This window comes from Amphiprion ocellaris, chromosome 4 (genome assembly GCF_022539595.1).
Source record: "Amphiprion ocellaris isolate individual 3 ecotype Okinawa chromosome 4, ASM2253959v1, whole genome shotgun sequence".
Lineage (NCBI taxonomy): Eukaryota > Metazoa > Chordata > Actinopteri > Pomacentridae > Amphiprion > Amphiprion ocellaris.
Window position 1 is genome coordinate 16023351 of NC_072769.1, and position 18776 is coordinate 16042126.

Below are 18776 nucleotides of genomic sequence, written 5' to 3' on the forward strand. Positions count from 1 at the left end.
CTCAGTACATATGGTTTTTGACTGCTACAGAAAAGATTATAGGCTCAAAAACAAACCCACAGCATCAGACCTTGTGTTTGCGGTTAACACACTAGGGACGTTAACACGTGTGTTGTGTTAAAGATTAAAAGAGGGGGATACTGTCTGTCTTTCTGTGAGAGATCATATATCCTAGGGGAATGAACGTGTTCTGTGTCCTCTCACCACACAGATCTCAGCTTGTTTGCAGGAACACGTTGGACTGATGAGCATCTCCAGCTGGACTCGGAGTTTCTCGTCCTCACCGAGAACCTGATTGAACTTCTTCATGAAATCCTGAGCTTTTCCAGCATCTGGTAGATTTTCTGTAGACACACAGAAGAATGTAATTAGGAAGTCAGCTATGTCAGCAAGAATGAACATCAACCATTAAATAAATGACTAAAAAAAATGATGCAAGACATAAAAATACGGTGCACTATATTCGATTTCATGAGCGTGCATTTCCAACTTACTGGCAATACTCATCAGCTTTCCAAACATTGCTGTATTATTCGCCTCCGACTAAAAGGAAATGAGAAAGCAATGTGTTACCAGATGCAGTGGCATATATATTTCTGTACATGTACTGAAGAAAAAAATGGAATAGATAATTTGTATGCATATGTGTTAACGTACCACTGGCAGCTTGTGAAGGTCGAGCAGTTCTTTAACGAGGCCTCTGAGCATGTTCTGACACTTCCACATTTCATTCAGAGCCCTGAAACAAAGATCAATTAGACAAGGGGCAAGGAGGAACAGGTGAGATGAGAGGTGGCAAGAGAACAGAGGAAGATGTACTCGTTGACCAATCAGTGTGTAGCTACAGGGCTGGGTTTGTGTCCCATTTTTCAGTTTTGTGAAATGTGTTTATGCCAAACATATATGTATTTTTACTGAGAGGTGTCGACAGTGTAGGTTTACTGACTTGACAGCATTTGTGTCCAGGCAGGCGTACAGGTAGTAGAGACATTTCATCTTTTCCTCTGTGTCAAGACTGTGAGGGACCATGTACTGGGCAAAGATCTTCTCAACTAATAACCTGGAGAAAGAATGAATACTTTTTAAAGACAGAAAAACAAAACAAGTAATCCATTAGGGGAATCTCACATCAATATCACATTTGATGGATGGAGCGTTCTGCTGTGTCGCTGGTATATCTCCAGCTGTGGAGAACAAGCTGGTGGGTGCAATGGCAGCACAAAATAAATCCATCTTTATGAAAAATGCTGTGCAGATGCAGGTAATTTAAAACAGAAAGACAATTTAAACCAATTTTGTTCTCCTTTTTAGTTGAATTTGGGTAAAGTGTTGCAGTGAACTGATATGTCAGCCTTATTTCTTAGTGCTGGACCAATTATTAAGTCATTACATCCAAAAGGCTGCCGAAATGAGGTTTCGTTTTGTGTGAATCTTTTTGGCATTTATGAATCAAATTCTTTCCAGCATCAAATTATACATACAAGCATACAGTTAAGATGAAATGTACATAATATGTGTTCTCACTTGTCATCAATGCTGTTCTGATAGTAAATGTGCAGCAGTTTGTCTTTGATCCAGCTGATCTTCAGGGCAGACTCCTTGCCGGCCTCATGGTGCAGACAGTATTTCTTATAAAGCTGAGCCAGGCCCATCATGGCCTCTTTACGCACACGCCACTACAGAGGGAAAGAGAAGAGCAAAGGAAAACAGATTAAAGGAGGACAGAATTAAATTAAGATTGGGAAAGTCAATTTACTTTTCTGATTTTATGAGGGAAGTAATCTGGTGTTCAGGGGAATTCCAGCATTGTTACAAACACAAAGGCATATTAAAAATTTATGAAAATCCAAAATGTAAATGTGGCAGGGGGGAGGGGGTGATTAAGGGCTCTTAAGTTTTATTCCAAATGTATTCAAGTGCCATAGCTGGGCTGCTGATAATCCGACTGAAATGAGGTAATATTATAACTTCTATAAAACGGTGAATGAATAATAAGTCAATAAAATCACACATTACTGCAGTTATACCGTACATTATACACTGCTCAACATAACTGTCTCACCCTCTTGTCCAGGGTCCTTTCCCGTACAAAGCCCAATAGCTGGTCATTGACCAAGTTGAGGTCTTTCTTCCCAGCGTTGATGATGGTGACAATGACGTCATGGCGGATGGCTTCCTCTGGGTCATGGGAACGCACCTTCAAGTACTCTGATTGAATAAACCAGACAAAGTCAAGCAGCCACGTCTTTGTTAAAGCATAATGTGAAAGTGTGGATTAAGCTACAAGGAAAAGGAGACTGCTATCCAGACAAATTTAAGCGCAAAAACCACTATCACAAGATTAAGCGCACCTGTCAGGTCTCTTGCCAGGTCCGGGTGGTTCATGAGGCAGTGGCTGGCAAACTTCACACACTCTAGCCTGACTGGTACATGGATGTCATTGAACCTGGGAGGAAAACATCAGTCACACATAATGAATTCAACTGACTCATGCATCAGACTTTGAGAAACTGGGTGATTTAGTAAGTGTCTCATTGAGGAAATGCAAATTAAGTTCCTGAATGAAATTAATAGGACCATGAAGGACTACGAAGACAAATCTTCATCTGCCAACTCTGCTTAAACACAAACAATTCTTCTGCTGTCAACTAGGTATAATATAGAAACATTTCTTTTCAGTTTTCATTGTGCTGCTGCTTCGCTATAAAACATTCACCTCTAAATCTGACTTAAAAAAACAACTTCTCCTGAATTAGCAAATCACTTCAAGGACTACACCAGGGAGACGTTCACCAAAACTTGAAAATGATAACAAGGTCTTTCCACAAAAAAGTCTAAATGTGTTTTAAAAGATTCTGTTATGTATTCTACAACAATTTTGTTAATAATAACCTCCCTCTTGACTTCTCCAGATTGACCTGAATCAGCCTAAAACACTATTTGCACTGCATTGTGTTGTGTTAACTCAACTCACCGTCCTAAGAAACATTGCCACAGTGGTCTGTTCTGTGATGCAAGCTCTGAGTCTTTGGCCCCAAACAACTTAGCTAGCAACCGTACAACAGCCAGACGCTCCTCACCGTCATTACTCTGCAAATACAGAAGACACACAACTATTTCAATACAGGCTGCAATTTTTTCAGCTCATCTTCAATCTTTTATTATTTTGTTCATGGTTACACTCATACAAACAGTACATCAAACTGTCAACCAATTTTGGGATCGTCCAAAACTGATACTATTTTGGGAGAGGATTCAGGTAGAAATAAGATCCATCTTAAGTGTTGATTTGCCACTTAAGCCACTGGTCTATAATCAGTTCTATTCCAGAGGTAGTGATGGATTAAAAAAAGGCATGTCTATTACATATCCTACTACTAGTGGCAAAGAAAATGTTAACTGTGTGTCGGCTCAGCCCACTACCTCCTACCCTCCACCAATGGAGAGAGAGATTAAAGAAAGTGGACTTAATGGAAAAAATAACAGCAAAACTCCATCTGAAGTTAGGTTCTTTTATGAATTTATAGGCTCCTGTTATTGCTTACTTTAATTTAATTTGATTTGACATATTTGATAGGCTGGGGGAGATGTCTTTGTTTGAATTGCAAGTGGAGACGTAATGATATTTGTGTCTGGATTGTGTATTTTACATGTTTCATAAGCCCTTGCTGCTCTTTAAATTAATTTACCTTTCAACTTAATTTGAAATTCTCCTCTGTATGTGGGTTTAGATGATGGCATGACTTAGTCGGGTTGCCGAATTGTATATTTCTTTTTGTTTATCATGTGTATGTTTTTGCTTGTCTATTTTTGCATATAATCTGCATATAAATATGTATAAAAACATGGAGTTTAAATAAACATTTGTTTAAAAAACAACTGTCAACCATCTCTATATTATGCTTAGACCAACTTCTTGCACAGATAAGCAAAAAAATGACCTATGAGCATTTCTGTCACTGTCATGATTTTTTTTTTATTATAAATTAACTAAATTTTAAATATTTTTTTCTCACATTTCCACCTGACAGAGGTGTCATCAATGTGGACATGGTATTGGCCGGCACTGTGGCCATCAGTACTGTGTGGTTTTCTATTGTGTAGTGTGTTCACACTGTAGCACAAGCCTTATTTCTTAAAAAAAAAAATCCTGCATACAACAAAACTTGCTCTTGCAATTACAAAACAAGCTAAAACTGACTAAATGAAGCCTCTAGCTTAAATTGTTAATTTATAGCTAGTTGTTAAGAAAAGATAATGCAATATAGAGGGTAAAAACAACAACAGCTGAAACATCAGTGTGCTTAAAAGAGCTCCTCCCACTGTAGAACTGCACTCCTATAACTTTGCTGAACTCACAATGGACAGTCCACATGAAAAATCATTATGCATGAATTTTTTAAAAACTCACGCAGAAGAATCAGAGATGTGTTTTATTGCATTCTTTTGCCTTGTGAAAACTTTGCACCTACATCACCCACAATGACACTTGATCTGAAAATTCAGATATATTATGCTAGTGTCAGGTAATGCAGCCTCGTCTGCTAATGCCAAGCAGAAATGAGTGGGCCAAAAAGAGCTGGTGAGCTCACTTTTTTTATGAACCCACACCTCCTGATTTTTATTTTCATTTTAAATCTTGTTGTCGTCAGTTCCTGGTAACACGGGACATCTCAAGGCAATTGGGAGAGCCTGGTGGTTAAAATACAGGGCATGCCCCTTTGGCAGATGGTCCATTAAATGACAATATTAGCCTATAAATAATTTAATAACATCAAAAGTGCGCATAGTTATTAACAGCAGGACTAATGTTTGGTTAGGTCTCAGGCACAGTGTATCATTCTGTTTGATTTGAGCATTACTGTGTGTGTGTGCTTGTACTGCATTGACCTTAAGTTTGAACTCCAGCTGTGGCATGACAGAGGTAAGCAGCATAGGGTCAATAGCAAACAGTTCCTGGATGAGGTCAAAGACGTGCTCCGATAGGTCACTGACTGATGACTTGCCCATCACTAAAACCTGATTGAAGAACTGAAGAAGAAAAAAAAAACTGTCAGGGATAAAGCTTACTGATGAAGATGCACTGTTGACATAGACAGCCATTTTTGCTGACATAAGAGAAAAAAACAAAACAGAGAAACTGAGGACTAGAAAAAATACAGTTGAATGCAGGATGGTACGCACATTTGCAATGCATGTCTCAATGGTCTGGACGGTCCTCTTCAGCAGAGTCTTGGCAAGATCGTATGCTTGCTTATTCAGATTCTGTTCCAAGGGAAATTAAATGGTGATTGGTTAGTCTAACTGTGAATATTTTACTCAAACACTCACTGATACACAGCACTTCCAAGCTTCTAGTCAATGCTGCGAGGCTGCTTATTACAAATATTTTCCTTTAAATTTCATCAAGAAAATAGCTGTTGTGTAAGGAAAGAGTTTTCCAGTGGTAAGGTTCACTTAAAATATGTTTCTCATTACCAGAAAACAAAGTGGAAAATGTGAGGAAATCTTCAACAAATTTATGCCTCACGCAGTAAGAAATAATCAATAGCTAAACTATTTGTGTCCCATATGCTAATTTTATAATTGATTTAATTTTGTGTTAAATGCTTCTATTTTAAATTTCTAATATTTAAAAAAAAAAAAAATTGTCACATAACTATATCTGGAGATTTTTCTAAACAATGCAAAGTGAAAAGCAAATAAGTGGCATTATAACTGAATAATATACTGTATTTAGGTGTCTTACCTTGTGTGCAGGGATGAGGTTAATGAGGATGGTGTCCAGCAGCTCTTGCGTGACTCCGTCTCCCTCCATGATGATAGAACTCATCAGGTCCATCATGTGCATCTGCACTTTCTGATTATGGCTGTTACTGTGCAAACAGAAAGACAAAAAAGACATTTTACCTGACAAAAGAAGAAAAACAATCACTCATGAACTCAAAATAAAGCAGTTATGATCCCTTTCATGTTCCAATGAATTGTAGTGGTAAATGAACAGTTCAAACATGCAAAACATCAAACGTTACAATGCTCAAACGAGATATTATAATTATATATATCAGTCTGCATGTTTCTATGTTAGTGAAACAGGTTAAACTCTGGAATATAGGGGGTCTGACATATTCAAGGGACAGAAAAGGTCTTACTTGATGACAGAGAAAAGTGTTTTGAAAAGCTGGATGAAGATTTCATTGCAGTCCTCCAGTTCAAAGCAAATGTTGTATGACTTCACCCATGCCAGGTTCTGTGGAAAACACACACAAAATCCACAAACACGTTATTCCTTCTTTAGCAGTCATCAAGTCCACAGTGTAATATTCTGTCTGATTTCTCCAAAACTTAAAGATGCTTAGTTTACTGCTAAATGTGAGAAATAAGTAGAAAGTTTAGCTATTTGAAAAGTTAAAACTGAGAATGTGTAGCGATATTTAAAATAATTTTACTAAAAAATGACTGAATAATTGCTTCATAGTTGTCACTCTAAGCACCAGTAGCTGTTCCTTTTATAGCCACTTGGCTCCGACCGAGTAATCAACTTACCTCCAACAGGTAGAAGTATCGGTTGAACTGAGGGCTCTTGGTATCTTCTAGCCCCTTTAACTGTCTGGTGATGAACAGGAAGATGTCCTACAGAAAAGACAGTGATTACTATAAACGGATAAATGATTTAAATGTTTTTCTAGTATTGGAAAGCTATCAAAAAATTTTAGCAGTTTCCTGGCAAGCCCCTCAATACCACAGATTTGTCCCGAAGATCATTGGGGTCTTTCACACACATTGCACACTGAGGTTTTGCAGGAAAGATCTAGACAGCACTCCATCGCTGTAATCTTGTTGTTAATATGTACTATATCAATGTTGTTGACTTTTAATGTATAGAGGTCAGACTGAATTCTATAATAACACCAGTTTATAAGTGCATTTCATAGGAAATGCTGAAAGATGAACCTGGATGAAGTGAAGACTAATGACTCAGAGGGTGACAGGGGATTGTGAACTGTTTACAACCCACTCAACTATTATTTAAGAAATAGGACATTAACCGAAAAACATTCAAGAGTTGTATTTAGCTCATGAACTCCACAGACACTTGCTATATCAGCTTGTGCTATTAGCAACAGTTTGGATTTCTCTTAGATACCACTACCTCAAGGCAGTGTTCAGGGTCAATTCCTAACCTTGAGTTTGTCATGGGAGGTGTAGGGGGCTTCGGGAGCATAGATCCTGAAGATGTCAGCCAGACAGCAGGCCACCAGTAGCCGTACGTCTTTATTAGGGTTCCTTAGGAAGAACTCTGAGGCGAGGTGGAGTGCCAGGCCGAGGTACTGCTGCTTCTCCTCTTCAGAGTCTTGATCCATATCCATGTAGGTTTTCACCACCATCTGTTAAACAGGGCAACAAGGGGGGAGGGTGAAATGAGACACATTTTTAGCTGGCCAAAACGAAAATAAGTTGCATGGTTTTCTGGTGTCCTTAGTGTTTTGTCAGTTGTCGTGGGGGGGAGAAAAAAAAAAAGTATTGCGCAGTGTGTAAACTTTTACTACAACAGCTCTAATTCCTCTCCATCTATAAACATGACAAAATGAAATTATAAAAGTAGCACATGGAAGCAAGTGGGAAATTCATTTGAATCAAAGTCAAACAACCATTTTAATCTTTAAGAGGCTCTCCACTCTCCGAACTGTAAAATAAATGGTTGAAAATCATTGTAGATTCTACATTCAACAAAAATAGAAAAACAGCATCCAAACAGCTAACATGTCCATTTACAGAAAACTAATACTTAGGTCGGCAGCATGAAATTGCAGTATATTAGGTTTGAGGTAAAACCTCCCACTCAGTATGTATCTTGGCCACAGTGATTTAAATAAACAATTAATGGGTTTCTATCTACTATTTAGATTACAACCATGGTTTTAATAGGATGCAATTTGCTGCTTTTGACAGTGGTGAAGCAAGAACAAGCAAAGATGAATATCAAGGAAGGTGAGTACAAACTAGAGACACAAGTATACAGAGTAGCTGAAGCAATTTTTCAAAGGAACTTAGAATCCAGAAATCACTCTCAGACTCGCATATCCGAGCTTGTTTAACTGGAAAAGGCTGCACTGAGTTTTAAGTGAAGGGATTGAATTAGAGTCATAAGATACAAACATATGGCCAACTTGTGGCCAGACAAACAAAATTGTGAGTTAAATGAAGCTAAAGACTAGAAGAGCTTCAGAGTTCTGTAAAATTTCTCAAACGGAGTGGGGATGTACATCTGACCCTTTATGAGGACTTACTGAATTCAGGATTGATGCCTACAACGTGGATATAACATAAAATTTTAAAAAATATAAAAGCAACATGAACATGCTCTTCTTTTCCAACTAGAAAAGAGTTCAATTTAGCCAGCTGCAACTGGTGGAAAATTTTGGTAAATGAGTCCACACCCTAGTTGCTAGTGCCTTTAAAAAACTATGATAAGATAGTGTGACCAGTACACAAACACTTCTTTGACCAATAACTATACATGGCCAATAGGGGTGTGCATCTCTACCTTAAGAGGGGATCCGATCCAATTCTAGATACATGGGTTACAATACGATTCACTAAAAATACATTTTAGTACATTACAATGCAATGCGATGCAGCTTCTATTTGTTTAGTGAAAAAAATTAAAGAAAAATGTATCAGGTCAGAACAATGTCATTGTGTTTATTTCTTGAATACACACAGACAAGACAGACTGTTGCTGTGTTAAATATTAACATTAACCCCTTCAGTATATTGCAATCCATAAACTTTGCAAAAACTTTTCAACACTAAAAACATTTCAATGTTTACAAACGGCACAAAAAAGAGGGGAAAAAATACTACAAAAGAAGATGAAAACAATGTATTTTTGGACAAGTTACTATTTTTGTACTGTTGTTAGCCCAGGTGGTAATAATAATATAGAGAACAATAAGCAAGCTGTGCATCAGGTGTAACAGCGACATTCTCCATCCTTCTTGAAAACTCCAAGTCTTCCACGCTTTAGATTTAAGATTTGAGGGTGCATTGTAAACTGTGCAGGTGCTGTTGGCCATGCTGCTGTGTTGTTGTTGCTAGCAAACACGTTAAGCGAACGTCACAGCGGGAGTCTTGCGAGACTGGTGCAGCCATATTTAGTAGCAGAGCTTCAATCAACCAATTCATAACTTTACAACCTTTTAAATCGTCAAAGTAGATTGTAGTGGCAGTTCTCCAAGGCTTATTGGGTTGACTTTTAATTGTCTTTGTCTGGATTATATCATAGCAAACAATCAGGAACCTAAGCTAAAATTCTGTGTTTTTTTCTAGGTTAAACCGCAACCATGGTGGTTCCACAGGTTATATTCACACCAGTCTTATCAAACACCTCAGCTCTTATGGATAAGCAGTAGGAGGCGGTGGTTTAAGCTGCCACTTCCTCTGTCTGTGTGTGTGTGTGATAGAGAAAGAGTTGAAGCATAGCAGTGGAGCTCTCAGCAGACAGGCAGCCAGCAGGGATGGGGGATGGGCCAACAGACTGCAGAGCAACACACTCACTCCCACACACACTCACTCCCACACACACACACGCACACACACAGACACACACACACACAGACACACACAGACACACACACACACACACACACAGACACACACACAGACACACACAGACACACACACAGACACAGACACACACACACACACACACACACACACACACACACACACACACACACACACACACACACACACACACACACACACACACACACACACACACACACACACACACACTCCCAACCCTGGCTGTTCTGAGCTGAAACAGTCACAACCCAGCCGAGGAAGGCTCTCCACACAGGCACAAGTGTGTGGGCCTGTTGAGTATGTAACGCTGCAACCTCATTATTATTGTAGCGTATCTGGACAAAATTTTTTAGCTCAGTCTGAAAATACAAGCTGTCAAATAGCTGCCAATGCAAAGTTCAAAAGTACACAATGGCTAAATGTTTGAACAACACTGAACGACAACTGTAATTCCCTGTAATTCATGCAAGCTGCTCTGATACCATCTAAGAGAAAACAATTTCCTTCCCATTGGTGGAGTTCAAAATACATCTTTACCCATTCTTCCTTAATTTCATTCAAACAGGTGGCAGTCAGTTTCAATCCGTCAGCTAAGATCAAACAAATAGTAGCATGCTGTGAAACAAATGCAGCCCAGCACCATGGTGAAGAGTAGTGGCACAAGAGGCTTGAATAAAAGCATACTCTGTAGATGGGTAAAAATGTGAAATATGGCTCAACTTTTGCCCTAACGTAAGTATTGTCTGTTCATTAGCTCCAGTACAAAATGCTGCTGCCCGACTTCTAACAGGGACATAGAAAGGGGAGCGCATCACTGTAGTTTTACCCTTGCTCAACTGGCTTCCTGTCTGCTTCAGAATTGTTTAAAAGATTTTATCGCTTCTTTTTAAAGGTGTTACATGGATTGGCACATTTTTATTTATCTGAGCTTTTACATGTCCATCCACATGTTACATCCAGTTCTATTGCCTAAGTCGGTGATTCAGATGGTCCTTAAAGTTCCCAGATTCAGACTCAGAAACAGAGGCGATCGAGCCTTTTCTGTGTCTGCACCCAGCCTGTGGAACTGCTTACCTGTTCAAATTAGAACCGCTTGGTCTCTTGATACCTTCAAGTGCCCACTGAAGACACATATGTACTCTCTGGCTTTTAATTGTAGCTGAGCGTTGACACCTTGGTATTTGGCATTGTTTATCTTGCTCTGTGTATTTCCTCACAGACTATGTCTTGTTCTCTATTTTGAACTGTAAAGGACTTTGGTCAACCTTGGTTGTTTTTTAAATGTGCTATATAAAGTTGACTTAACTAAAGTTGACTCGACTATTGCAAATTGCAAATGCGGCCGAGGGCCCACTTCCCTGGTAGATTCCTGATAAGAAATAAAAAAACAGTCCTATTTATCGGGTGATCATCATGACAGGGGATGAAATTACAATTTTTGAACCTGATAATTCTACAAACTCACTGATCTATTACTTAAACTGGCCGCATTCGTTCATTTTTCATGGACAAACTGTGACCCAAAGCACCCATAAACACACCCATGCTTTTCTTCTAAAGCCAGGAACCCACCAGCAGGTTTGAAATGTATGTTGTCTTTAAAAGAAAAAGAAGAATTTTAAACATTTTTTAATCTAATCATGTATGATGTACATTTCAAACAGGAAAATTAGCCAAATCTAAAATTATAGAACTTCAATGCATTTCATCAAAATCCTTTTATTTTCAATGCCTCATTTCAAAATTTGCCCAAAAAACAGCATTTGTAAGAAGCATTTTCTGCAGAATAGGCCAGAAACAATCCCTCGAGTAATTCGATTACTAAAATTCCTCAAGGCAAACTTTTCTGAATCGAGGCTTTGTTTAATCCACTACATACTAGACCCCAGGTCACGAACTAGTCCAGACCCAGACTTCATCCTATCCGGATCTATAATCAGTATATTATAAGGAGATTTTAAACTTGACAGGACGCTTCTATTTGAACCGGCGCAGCTTTTCTAGTGTTTACAGTGTTTAGCAGATCAGAGGCTGAACTATGAAGGCAGTTTAAGATAGTCAGACTTCCTTGGTGTAAATCGCCTCAACAAAAACTAAAACCTAAGTCAGGGTTAACAGGTATGAAGGTGGTTTTCAGCTTTCTTAGTTAACTCAGACTTTCTGCTTCAAACTCGTCACACAAACAGGAGCGTTTAACGCATCATTTGACTCGTTTCAATCGGATCGCGAACAGGTTGTTTTAATGGAGAACAAAGAGGAATATTAAAATTTATGACGGTAAAAAGCGCTGCAACTGTAAATCCGTATTTATTATTTCAATTATGTAAGACAGGAATGCTGGTAGAAAACTGCTAAATGTGCGCAATGTATTTATTTTACCGATCAATGCAGCTGATTATTGATAACAGACAGCTGTACAGTAAAACTATCAAACTTCATATATTCAAACATGCTATTGTATTGAAGTGCATGTAGGTCTGACACTCTCATAATGAAGGAAATCACTTTAATTTGTGTCCAAATCAAAGTGAAACTAATGTTACCGATTGAATATTCTCTGTAATAAATACTGATAAACTAATCAGCTTGCTTATTTGTGTTCTATCAGCTGCAGTACCAGCGGTTTAAGCGGACCAAACATATAAACATATTCATGTAATTTCTACATCACCAACTAAATACATGTGGGGTTCCCGTGGCTTTAGTTTTAGTTGAAAACCCCTGTACTATACTATATATGTATAATACACCTGTCCTGTGCTATATATGTATAATACCCCTGTCCTATACTATATATGTATAATACCCCTGTCCTGTGCTATATATGTATAATTCCCCTGTCCTATACTATATATGTACAATACACCTGTCCTATACTATATATGTACAATACACCTGTCCTATACTATATATGTATAATACCCCTGTCCTATACTATATATGTATAATACCCCTGTCCTATACTATATATGTACAATACACCTGTCCTATACTATATATGTATAATACCCCTGTCCTATACTATATATGTATAATACCCCTGTCCTATACTATATATGTACAATACACCGTAGATGTCCACCTGTGTTCCAACAGGACATTTATTTCTGTTTCACCACACGCTCACTTCCGCCTTTGATGCTGTCAAGCATGCCAAGCGCAGAATCCGATTGCTCGATTAATCGCCAGAATAATCGATAGAAGACACAATTACTGAATGAATCGATAGCTGCAGCCCTACTGCAAAAAAAAAAAAGTGCTCCTCAGCGCAACTGAGAGCCTTGGTGGGACTTAATGGCAACCAATAGTCGTGTCACAAAAATTCGGTGACTTTGCGGCTAAAATGTGTTTACAGAGCAGATAGGATGACAAATATGGAAAAGAAATTACCAAGATTGACAGGAAAATACAATTTACAGAGCAAAAAATAAATAAATACACAGCATGGATCAAAAGCAGTACAGAGTGGAGCTAGTAATTGTAAGTTGTTGGAAAATACAAGCAGTAACTCATTGATTTCAGCTTTTTTCAATATTTGTAATATTAAAAAAATAAAGAAATCCAACTTTCCTTTTTTGCTTTATTATGATTTATGGCCTTATAACTTGCAAAATAGATATCTGAGTGTACTCTACTTCTAACCATGGCTGTGTTGTTTCCATAGAGGTGCCGGATTTGATATTACAATGAAAAATGAGGCCACAGGGAGTAAAAATGTGACAGGAGTTAAAAATAATAATATTAAGGGGAAAAAAAAGTCCACAGACTAATTAGGGTTCAGAGGGTTTAACAACTATTTCTGCCAAAAATACCTGCTTCAGCTAAGAGCAACATGCAACATCTGTGAACAGTGAAAGCGGAATGATCCTGATTCATGAGGCTGGTATCAAATGATTACGAGTGGTTCAACACTATCTTTCTTGCCAAGAGACTATCACCACTGTCATGTTTGTGTGGGAAATATGGAGCTCCAGCCCTGTTAGCTCAGCTTAAAATAAATCAGGGGGAAAACAGATAGCCTGACTCTGTCCAAAGGTAACAAAATACAAGTAATAACCCTTGGAAAGCTGAAAAATTAACAAAGCTCTGACTTATGTCTTTAATGTAGACAAAACTCTGATTTTAAAAATGATGTCTTGCTGTTTTACAACTTCTTTAAATCCTCACAGAGACAAGAAGATGCCAAGCTGGTCACATCTTTAGCTTTACGTAACCATATGAACACTAGAACTGTTTCATATTACTTTCTGCAAGACAGTGAATGAGGGTATTTCCCAAAATGTTAAATGTTTCCTTTAACTTTTTCTTTCAATAAACAACAGTTTATCAGTTAACAGTTTTATTAAACAATAAATTGAAACAGTAAACTCTACAGTTCACAGTCAAACCAAACCGATACTGTCGTTCAATGTCTTATCCTAACTTTAGTTTCTGTACACAGTGCTTTTCTTTGACAGCTTAAACACAACATGATCAGTCTTTGCCATTTAAAATATTGCCATTAACTAAGCTCAGTCAGCTATTACAAAACTAGCATCATGCTTACTTATCCTACTTCACTAAACATGTCAGATCTGGTGATGGAAAGGTGTTAATTGTTTCCCTGAAAACCATCAATGCATCCAGCTATCTGCGCAGATTTCCTGAGCATGATAGGTAAATCTAACCACTCCCCACTACCACCTAACTAATCACCATCAGCAATCACACAAATGACAGGTTTGAGTTTCAGTGGCCATGAGCGTGCATATTACAAAAGGTGCAAGGACCGAAACAAATGTGTTCCAACCAGACATTTAAATGCAAACCAGAGAATTCATACCATCTGGAATAAAATACAAACAACAGTGGAACTTTCCTAAAATGTAGCTTGATGTGGTGCTTCTTCTTTATCAACATTCTGTCAATCTTCTATATGAAGTAGGTTTTTTGTGTCAATTTGTTAAGTATTTTTTATTCCATAAATGTCAATTTGTGTATCGTAAAAAGGCATTTATTACAAGATGAGATGCCTGTTTTCGCTCTGTTTAGCCTGGCGAACACGGATTCAGCTTGTTAGCTACTCCTACACATTCAGCATTTTGCAGCTCACAAAGTGAATGTAGCTATGTGTAAAAGGACAAAGATGTGAAGAGTGCTGGATATTGGCACCAATCTCCTGTTTCCTTTGTTTTTTCCACAAAGTCCAAAATCCATTCTTTCAGCTAATGTTTCAGTTACATAAATAAATACAACACAATCTATTCTGGAAACACTGACTTCAAAAAATGAGCAACAGTGTTGTTTGTCTGAAAGTAAGAATGTACTGAGTATACACCATAGGCTGAAGTGTAAACACATTTTACCATGATACAATATTAGACCAAAGCCGCCGCCGCCGCCCCGCCCCGCCCCCCCGACAAAAAGTGGCACTCTTTAGGCCTCTATGTGCAATACATTTAAATAACGGAAACCTCCATTATTGGCAAAGTCAGACTCATTATGTATACTGTTAAAAATAAATTTTATCCAATATATGTGATTGCTGGTAGTAAGTAACTCAGACAGTCATCTACATTAATGATAACTTTGAGTACAGCCATGAAGAGACTGAAGTCTACTTTCTAATTCATCTGCACTGTTTGTGTTTATATGTGTTAGCTAGGTAGCTAACACTACCTTATCTGGCAGGGATAACAGAATCCACACACTCTTGATTTCATGTCATAATACCTCGTAGCCAGAGATAATTTCTCATCAACAAACATAAATTTGCAGGGCCACGTATCAGTAAATCCCTCTAGTAAATGTGATCTCTGGAACAGCTGCAAAATGGCCAGTTTCAGCTAAGCATCCGACAACAGGACTATCCATATCCATAAACTGTAGCAGATCCATACAGTTTATAGGAATGCTGTGACTCAAGGCCGCAAATAAAACCAGCTCTTTACTAGGTTGCTTTCTATTTTAAAACATTTTGTGCATGCTGTAATTTAACAAAAAGAAAAAAATTCAGCTATGTTTTTTTGAAGTCTGGCACAAACCAACAGCTTTACACAACATGTCCTTGACTCAATGTTGGCAATCCAGGTACAAAACTAATACAATGCAGGTCTGGGTAAGAATCATAAAATAAGGACAGATTCAACAAAACACAACTTAAATGTATGCTATAAAAACTAAAGCTATAAATACACAGACAAAGAAGTGGTGCAATTTTTGTCCACAACATAATGTTGAGAATGACTTATGGGCTGATTGTAGATGAAAAGACAGACTAACTGAAGTATCAACCTTATAAAATAAGCTACCTGCCTGCTAACTGCTCTGCTCAGTACAATGCGGTACACTACATTCTCTGATTCAGCACATTTGCCCAGCATGTCAAGGCCAAGGGTTGTGTACTTTATGTTCACTATACTACTCTATAAACAGTTCTAGGATGTCAGGAAAACCTTTCAGTCTTAGTGTAGCAAACGATCTTATGCGATTAAGAGGAGTCACAGGATCCCTGTAAACACAGATGCCAACTTTCAAACTACTGTGGCTTAGAAGTCTGGGTAGAAGGGCAGGATGTCAGGATGCAATGTGAAAAGATTTAAAACCCATGTTTAAAGCAGCAATAATTGATATATCTATAATAAGGGACAATACAGAGGTGTGAAAGAAGTTGCCAGTAGTGATGAACAAACAGAACATTTTCACAGAGAGTTCAAATCAATGTTTAGGTCTCTGGCTCACAATTTTACTCTTTTGGTTCATTGTCACGAGTCCCTTTGTGTTCAGCTACAGCAGCTATTGACAAAAAAGCTGTAAAAACCCTGTGTACACTCACTTCCTACCTGGTATAAAATGACAGACATGGTAAGCAACTAGCCTTTTAATGTAATAAGGAACTAAACAATATTGGTTTACACAGCCAATATTTTCCTAAGGAGTTGGTTAGACAAAACAGAGCTGAAAGAGTGGACTGATAATATGCCAGGTGGCAACAAACAAGACTCAAATTAATATTAATGTTCCTTCATAATGACTAAATGTCTAAACAAGCAACAGGTGTCAAACACACTGGCCACATTAACTTAAATGTGGTGTCAATGCTTTGGTAATAAGTTGTTTCACCTGTTCCTAAGTGATCAGAAAACGGTCTGCTCAAGCAGGTTTAAAGAAAGCGTGTGTGACATGGTTGACCTGAAAATCACAATATTGTTGCAAATGATTTCTAAAATCTGGGTATATATTGCTATTCCCAGATGTATGTACAATCTGATATGAATGATATGTGTTCTACTGTTAAGCATTACAGAAGGCAAAACTCACCAACCCATTCCAGTTGTACCAAAACAGCTAAACTGACAGTTGGTTGACAATTGGTTATTTCTACTCTTAGCATATCATCTGTTTGTTTGTCAAAGTTAGCTTGGAGCCCTCACATATAATATATTCAATGCTTCATTTGTTTTAGTACTGAGCAAGCAGGGATCCTGTCTTCAGTCTCTCTCTGACTCCTTAAGTTTTACTTCTATTTGAGTAAGTCAGCAGTCTTGCTAATAATCAGTTTCATTACTGCAGCTGCTTTCCTTAGTCTTCCTTAAATGTGACTCACTGTTTGATCCCTTGTAGTAAAAATAGCTCCAGTGTGCAATGCTTGTTTTTCTTGTGTTCACATTTTGGGATCATCCCATTCTTCCCGCCTCAAGGGAATAGACAGAAGGACTAGAAAAGCTGAAGTCTTATGAACAATGATATGTCCTGTTTTTATCATGCTTCTCTTAAGTTTAATAACATCATAACACTGTGGTAGTAACAATGTGACTATGAGTGGTGTTTACAGGCAAATCATTGAGGATTGGGAAACCGGGCTGTCATAAGGGAGGAATGACCACTAAAGACTTAATATACTGCAGTTTTTAAAGTTAAAAGGATTATGGCTTTGTGTCAGGACCTGCATACTTTAAAATGAGGCTATGGTTTACAGCAAATGTCTGTTGACAGAAAGGGGTCTCACTGACATACCTTCAATCGTTTCACCACCTCATCGTTGCTGATTTTGTCCGTAATCTCTTTGACTCCAGGAGGATAGATGATCTTTCCGTCCCCCGCCGGTTTCTGCTGTTGCGGGAACTCCATGCTTGTTGATGTCTGGTCCACACGGTCTTCTACTGGCCTCTATGGGTCAGAAAACAAAAGTTCAACACAACCATGCTACCGCACTTAGCAAAACCTCATTTTAAGCATCACTCTAATTTGCAAATCACTAATTCTGTCCACTAAAATTGATACAGCAACACCTGTATATTTAACGATATTGTAATCCAATAAACTTTCCACGCAGAAAGCCAACATTAAACCAGCATCGTGCATATTATTAGCTTACATGCTAAATTACCCCAGCTAAACATCAGCTCTGCATTTTCCGTAAATTTCTTATAATACACCGTTCAGATACAGAAACGAACTCAACTGCTTTTTCGGTAACATCACATCAATTTGAACAGCTAAGTTGCTGGAAAACCACTTTCTAAACAACACGAGAGCAGCCGGTGTATGTCTACTGTCACACAGGTTATCATATTAGCTAGCTAGCTAGTTGCAGTGCAAACATCATTGGCTAGCAGCTAGCTTTTTGCGGGAAGTACAGTTAGCAGCGAGCGGCTAATACACGTTAGCCGCGCTAACTCGTTAGCCTACTTTGCTAGCTTAGGCCGCAAACTATTCAGGTACCCATCACATCTCCAGCTACAATCACAGAGGAAGTTAAGTATCCTATCATCTTTGCCTAAAATAGCCATGGTCGTGGTCAGTTCCTGTGGTTTCTAACCAATGCGACTACTTTGTGAAGTTTAAAAATGAAGCTAATTTACTTGTTACTGTCTTTTTTCAACTTCCAAGCATCGCTCCGTACTGCCGCTAGTTCACAAGCGAAGAAGGGCTGCTACCGTCGCCTTGAGCCCTCCTCTCTCACCACCAACTTGCCCCACGGATGATTTTGAGCACCCTAACAAATGCAAAATGAATCTATTTTCAAAAATACAACCACGACTTCAACCCCGGGATATTTGCCAAGCGCTTCCTCGTTAGTATTTACCTCTCAAATGGGCCGTTTTAATTCATTAGTCTGACACAGGTTGGGCTTAGTTTTCGGCACAAAGCTCTCTGTCCGTTCAGTCAGTGATGTCTGTGTGAAGGCTGGGTGCAGAGCGCCC

At 38.4% G+C, this 18776-nt stretch overlaps 1 protein-coding gene across 3 annotated transcripts in view; it reads right to left on the reverse strand.

Moving 5' to 3' along the window:
• pds5a (PDS5 cohesin associated factor A) overlaps positions 1–18776 on the reverse strand; it is a 30334-nt gene extending 11558 nt beyond the window's left edge. Inside the window, exons 1-17 of one of the 3 annotated variants that reach the window (XM_023292681.3) lie at positions 18659–18769; positions 18435–18568; positions 17587–17739; positions 7185–7388; positions 6547–6633; positions 6153–6250; positions 5750–5876; positions 5185–5265; positions 4891–5031; positions 2975–3090; positions 2352–2446; positions 2063–2208; positions 1525–1676; positions 947–1060; positions 658–739; positions 495–543; positions 205–344 (exon numbers count right to left, since the gene is read on the reverse strand). In XM_023292681.3, the coding sequence (XP_023148449.1) occupies positions 205–344; positions 495–543; positions 658–739; positions 947–1060; positions 1525–1676; positions 2063–2208; positions 2352–2446; positions 2975–3090; positions 4891–5031; positions 5185–5265; positions 5750–5876; positions 6153–6250; positions 6547–6633; positions 7185–7388; positions 17587–17700 (1746 nt within the window). In that variant the 5' untranslated portion in view covers positions 17701–17739; positions 18435–18568; positions 18659–18769. Of the gene's footprint in view, positions 1–204; positions 345–494; positions 544–657; positions 740–946; positions 1061–1524; positions 1677–2062; positions 2209–2351; positions 2447–2974; positions 3091–4890; positions 5032–5184; positions 5266–5749; positions 5877–6152; positions 6251–6546; positions 6634–7184; positions 7389–17586; positions 17740–18034; positions 18156–18434; positions 18569–18658 lie in introns of those variants that run through there. The other 2 variants (XM_023292682.3, XM_055009907.1) reach the window with 2 other exon arrangements.